The sequence below is a fragment of the Notothenia coriiceps genome, unplaced genomic scaffold (genome assembly GCF_000735185.1).
Source record: "Notothenia coriiceps isolate Sejong01 unplaced genomic scaffold, NC01 NC01_scaffold00025436, whole genome shotgun sequence".
Taxonomy (NCBI): domain Eukaryota; kingdom Metazoa; phylum Chordata; class Actinopteri; order Perciformes; family Nototheniidae; genus Notothenia; species Notothenia coriiceps.
The window spans coordinates 75,428-81,566 of record NW_011358137.1 but is presented as its reverse complement, the minus strand read 5'-3'; the positions used below and the strand labels follow the sequence as shown (position 1 = coordinate 81,566).

General features: G+C 43.9%; 1 protein-coding gene across 1 annotated transcript in view; it reads right to left on the bottom strand.

Moving 5' to 3' along the window:
• Positions 1-932: 932 nt before the first annotated feature.
• Positions 933-6,139, bottom strand: part of cubn (cubilin (intrinsic factor-cobalamin receptor)) — a 35,679-nt gene continuing 30,472 nt past the window's right edge. Inside the window, exons 44-57 of the mRNA XM_010783582.1 lie at positions 5,915-6,102; positions 5,556-5,712; positions 5,276-5,425; positions 4,986-5,174; positions 4,774-4,903; positions 4,170-4,387; positions 3,470-3,669; positions 3,199-3,361; positions 2,906-3,114; positions 2,630-2,774; positions 1,914-2,095; positions 1,608-1,773; positions 1,220-1,455; positions 933-1,136 (exon numbers count right to left, since the gene is read on the bottom strand). Of these exons, the coding sequence (XP_010781884.1) occupies positions 1,029-1,136; positions 1,220-1,455; positions 1,608-1,773; positions 1,914-2,095; positions 2,630-2,774; positions 2,906-3,114; positions 3,199-3,361; positions 3,470-3,669; positions 4,170-4,387; positions 4,774-4,903; positions 4,986-5,174; positions 5,276-5,425; positions 5,556-5,712; positions 5,915-6,102 (2,441 nt within the window). The 3' untranslated portion in view covers positions 933-1,028. The remainder of the gene's footprint in view (positions 1,137-1,219; positions 1,456-1,607; positions 1,774-1,913; positions 2,096-2,629; positions 2,775-2,905; positions 3,115-3,198; positions 3,362-3,469; positions 3,670-4,169; positions 4,388-4,773; positions 4,904-4,985; positions 5,175-5,275; positions 5,426-5,555; positions 5,713-5,914; positions 6,103-6,139) is intronic.

The following is a 6,139-nucleotide window of genomic DNA, read 5'->3' as shown; positions in this document are numbered from 1 at the left end:
TTGGACCTTGAACAAAAACCCCTCTGGTTCCCAAGCCAAGTTTCCATGTAATATACCAAAAGATCAATCCCTTCATCCGCCCACATGGGCACATAAGAGCCCTCTTTGCATCCCACAGCCCTCCTGCTGTCTAACATCCACTTAATTACACACACAGGTATTCATTTGAGGCAAACACATTCACCGCCGTATGACGCATGCTGGTTGAATAGCTGTGAGACTCACAGTTCATTACATTTCAACAGTTTTTTTTAAATCATACTGAGCCCATTACGAGTTTTAACAGAAACAAATAATAGATCGTATGAAAGTGTTAATGCATCTCAAAGCTTAAAAGATTTGAATAGACACAGAGTGTAGTTTTGATGCATCTTAAAATGAATATCTTTTTTTTTTTTTTTTTAATACAGGCCCTTCAGCTAACAGAAATATCATTGCATTCTATGAATAACACATTTTGCACTCATTATTGAAAGGTCTTGTGTTCGGCTGACTGCTATATGTGTATCTATAATGTGAAGACACACACATACTGTCTACAGTTTGATACACACACTGACAAACGCACTCAAAGGCAAACAGTGCCCTCTATTGGCTGTCATGGTATTTGACACCAGCTTTCAATCTCCACTCAGAATGCAAAATGACCCTCAATCGGAATAGTCAAAACGGAAATTTTGAACTTTCCTAGTAGAGTAATTGGGCCTGAATCATTTTTAATACACTGTGAAAAGAGTAAAGTCAGTAGACCCTGATACTGTATAATTCCTCCATCAAATAAGGTGTTAAAGTGAACTCTGTTAGAATTTCTATCAACCTAGGCTTGAACAAGGTTCTGTAAAGTCTGTCTCACCAGCAGGTCAGTAGGGTTAAACTGAATAAAAACTAAGCTGAAGATCAGAAATGACGCATCATGTATTTGTTATGTCAATATAGTTTTATTAGTTTTACATTGATCAGTTAAAAAAATAAATGTACAACAGTTGATTAAATTACAAACATGATTATGAAATGGCGTCGGTGCTCTTTTAGCTGCTCCAGGTGAGTCTGAATCCTGACGGCAGCGTGGCGTACTGGGCTTGGAAAACGATGTAGATGTGATTTGAGTAAGCTGTGAACGGAGCGATGTTGGTTTCCTAATCAAACAACACAAGAGAAAGAAGTCAAATCTAAAGTTCAACACTTTTTGTTCCTCTGAAAGCTCCCTCGGGTTACATACCGATCCACAGTACGGCCCGACAGGCGCAGAGGAGTCGTCAGGACCGTCATACAGCTTCAAGAAGTTGTTTTGGCAGTCTCCGGGGTCATCGATGCTGATCTGGGCGAAGGTGACCGTCACCACCCGGCCTCTGGGGGCCACGATGTCCCATTCACAGTGGGTGCTGTTGGGATAGGTGCCTGGGAAGTTGGGGCTTGCAAATGAGCCATGGTCTCCGTATAGAGTGCCACCACAACCTGGTACACAAACACAAAGATGCTTCAGCTAGGAGAGAGGTGAGCAAACGTGAAGACCCATTGATACCACTCTAAGGCAGTTTTATTTATCATGGCATCATAATCCACCCAATGTGGTTTAAAATCATTTGTAAAAAAGGTTTAGTTCTGACCGTTAGGGGAGGATGTCCATGTGGCCTCGAAGCCATTAAGGGACATGGAAAAATCACTCTTGAAGCGCAAGTAGAGCTCGTTGGATTTTGGGAAGACGGGATTGGGCAAAGTGTTGCCGCAGAACCGACCAATCAGAGGAGACTCTGCTGTACTGCCATTTCGGATCTGTGAGAAAACAGATTGTTGTGACTCACTGGCACATAGACAGGATATAACATATATGTGATTTGTTTGCACATTTGTATACAATGAGATGATATGGGGAATATAGATATTTTACATAAATATGTCAGTAAATGTTTTACCTCCAGGAAGTCAAATTGACATTGGCTGTGGCTCTCCAGGTCCAAATTGTTGAAGAAGAAGGAGATAGAGCTGTTCTGTGGTGCCTTCAGGATGATGGTGCAGTCCACGTTGTGCGGGTAGACGTTAGGCCAGCCCGGACTCTTCAGGTAGCCGTACGGCTGTTCATAAGTTCGGCTACAGCCTGAAAATCACCACCAAAACAGTCAGAGCACTGAAACCAAGTTCCCTCAGTACCCATCATACTGTTTCAAAAGCTGTTGTGCACTTCTATATATTTCTTCAAAGAAAGGAGTCATGAAAACTGTAACATTGTGGCTTATCCAAAGACATTTTGTAGTCTTTCGGAAAGAGATGTGTTGTGCTTTGGACAGCACACAATCAATTATATTTAAATGCATATTATTGGCGTAGAGGCAAAAGCCAGATATGTCAAAACCTGGAACATTTAACCAAAAGTATCTGTTTTTTTTCTGTAGTTTAGGTATCCCAGTCCTTCAAAATATGTAGTACTGACATCAATATTTACTAAAAAGTAATTTCCTATGTCAGGGAAGTGTTGCTGATTTATAAGAAGATGTGAATATGCTCTCCATTAGCAGACAGTTTCTATGAATCACAGTTTCTCTTGATTTAAAAAAAACAACTAAGCTATATTTACTCGACTTGAGCAAGATGTAAAACCTTTTCTTGCCACAGCTCTACTACAGGAACCTACCGGCGATCTGGTAGGTGAAGCTCACGCCATTTCTTGTCATGAAGGCGTCGGATTTGAATTGCACGAGGACTGTCCTGCCGTAGCTGTAGAAGTCGGGTGGATGAGCATCTGCTGCACAGAATTTATGAGACTGTCCGTAGTCTCCCTGGAAACACAATAAATAATAATGGTTACATTAAAAAGCAGGAGGTTTTTATTGATTTATCTGTTGCACCTGATGCCTTAATAAATACCCTTTTCCCCCCAACTGCAATTTAGGCCCAACATGAGACTCACCACAGGCCAGTCCTTCATCTCCAGGTAGTTAGTGGAGCAGCTCTGGCTGGGCTGCAGGACGAAGGTTTGGACCGACAGTTTGACGCTTTCCTGGGCGGGAGCATCCAGGATCCAGCGGCAGGAAGTGAACGGAGGATAGGCGCTGGGGTAGTAAGGCGAGGTCAGCGTCTGCACGGCCGCCGTGGCGTTCAGGGTCCCGCCGCAAAGCACTGAGGGAAAAGCAGGCACATTGAGGATTTTAGATTGAACAACGTTGTTTTGGGGTTATTGTAACTGCAGGGGGAGTTTCTTACTTGGCACAGATCTGTAGGTAGCGTTGAAGCCTCGTTTGTTTACTGAGCTGTCTGTGACAAAGTGAACAGCCAGGAAGTTTCCGCTCGATACAAAGGAAGCCGGGAGGAAGCTTCCACAAAATGTCCCGAACAGAGGGAAGTTATTGTTGTCCCCATCAAACACCTGATAGGAAGAAACACATTTTCCAGTTGTTCATACTTGTGTTGTGTGATGCTCCGTTATTATGTTCTAATAAAAGGTAACATATTTCATTGGCTGTTGGTTCTTTACATTCAAATAGTCGTAGCGGCAATTAGGGGAATCCTCGAGGTCGAAGGACTCAAAGGTCAGGTTGACGACCCTGTTGGGCGGCACCTCGATGGTCCACATGCAGTCCATGCGGAACTCATAGCGGTCGTCCATGTTCGGATCCGGAGACCCAAATCTACCCATGGGCATGGACATGTAGCCCCCGCAGCCCTGTGCTGGACCTGCAGGCAAATCAGACTTTTTAGGCTCTTCTTCAAAGCTATAGTGTGTGAACTGATCAGATGAACATTATATATGCTTGGTGTTTTGGGATTGAATTCATCCTGACCTGATGCAAGGAGAATCTAAATGAAATGAAACCATGCGAGTGGCTATAACCTTATTGACATGGTTAGTTGGGTTGAATGGAGATAACATGTGATTTGGATGCATCTACACCTCGTGAATCATCTAGCTGGAATACGCTAAAAACTATGTTTTTTTATTGGTTTTGAATCGAACTTGAATGCCATTTGGGTCCTCTTTCAACTTATCAGGATCAGATGGTAATCGATCTGACCAAGACCCGGGAAGAGGTGTGTATTAGGAAGGTCCTTTGTCAGTGTGGGACCACAGCTCATTTTGTTAATGTGTTTGCTTCATTACATGTATGAGCTGCTGCCAAATGGACATCACTACTCTCTCCTTAACTTTCATCAGAACTTCAGTAAAGTGGACCCACCAAGCGTCTGGCTGTAGACGGCCCTCCAGCCGATCCCATTCACATTGGCGTCTGTCCTGAAGACGATAAACAGCTGGTTGGAGGAGGAGAGCAGATTGGGAGGGAGAACTGCACCGCAGAATTGCCCCAGCAGGGGGGCCAAGGTGTCCTGTCCGTCATACACTGCCACGTAGTCATAGCGACAGGAAGAGGACGACTCCAGGTGGAAGGTGTTGAATCTACGGAGGGAAAAGGAGAACATGAAGGGCAGAAATTCATTTTTGAGTCGCGTCTTTCGGGTTTCTTAAGTCCAGGACTTTCATTCTGGGTCTTTTTTGGATATAAGCTTATATATTTATATATTTGACTTAAAGTCAAAAGGGACCAATAGGAAAGGCTTTGTAACATAAAAATGTGTAAAAATCCACATTTTTCTAGTTGCTTCGGGGATTTTTTTTTCTTCAAATGACAAATAAACTTTAATTAGATGTTATGTTTATTTAACAAGAACTTATAGTGAACAATAATGAGTTCACACCATATATGTCATTGCACTGAAAGGAACTACTGTAGGGCTGTTGATTCAAATATTTAATTGCGATAAATCGTATGATTATGATCTTACTTGAGGTCCACCACTTTGTCTGCTTGCACCATGATGTGGTAGGTACAGTTGATGTTGTGGTGGTAGTTGGTCATGGAGAGGGCTGGACTGCTCACTGTACCCATGGTGCTGTTGAAGATGCCTCCGCATGCTGTAAAAAAAACACTCATATCTCACTACAACTGTTCATAGCTTAATTTCATCATCCACAATAATTTCTACTCATTACTTACGGATGGCTGTGTATTCTGCCAGGAAGCCACTGTCGTTGACCACATAGTCAGAGTAGAAGTTGATTAACATCGGCCCAAAGTTAGAGAAGGGCCCCGGGATGCTGCTCCCACACACCGTGGCAATAGGAGGGCTACCAGGAGCAGCCAGGTTGTAGATCTTCAAACCATCATATGTACAGGTGGAGTCAGCTAAACAACAGACAGACAGGCCACAACTTTAATATATTGTACGAAACGTTTATTTTGAAAAAGTTATCTGCAGGTGTGTGTGTTGCAAAAGCTACACTTGCCTTCTATTTGGAAGACCTTGAAGGTGAGGACGACCACCGTCTGCTCTCCAGCGCCTATGATGTAGTTGCAGTTGGAGTTGAAGGGGTACTCAGCCGGATAATTAGGAGAAACCACACGGCCACTGGAGGCTGTGAAGTTAGCACCGCACCCTGAAGAAACAAAAGACATCAGACATTGTAGTGACTGGCCAGCTCACCACTCATACACCAGTATAGTGTTTTTCATTTGATGAATCGATCAATATGGACAGCCGGAAGCTGTTTGGTCTGACTGACTTACTGGTGATGAAGGAGGCGGAGAAACCTTTCCCCGGGGTTCCTGTGCCCTGGAATCTGCTGGTGATGGTGTTGTATGGAGCAATGATGGGGGGCGGGGCCACGGAGCCACAGCCTGTAGACAGCAGAGCCTCAGAGTTCTGGGTCTGACCCGACCACACCTGCAGGGAAATGCATACTGTTTCAGAAATTGTCAAATGGAACTGTTGTTCAAATATACAGTCTGTACGCATCTGAAATATGTAATTGGACACTTTAAACTTACATTTAGAGGTAACTGTCTGAACTTAAGGAACAAAATATCACTAGTCATTTTTTCCCCCTGAACTAAAATCTGTTTCTTCTGTAGTTCAGGGCTGGTACCTTGACATAGCTGCTCTGGCAGGTCCCGCTGCTGTCAGGAATCTGGAAGTCAGAGTTGAAGCTCATCTCCACGTGGTTCCCCTCGTGACCGATGATCTGCCAGGAACACTCCACATTGGCCGGGAAGTTCTGGGGATAGTTCGGAGACTTGATGGTTCCACTATCAGCGTGGATCACACCTCCACAGCCTGGCCGGGAAAACATAACAATTAGGAGGCATACACA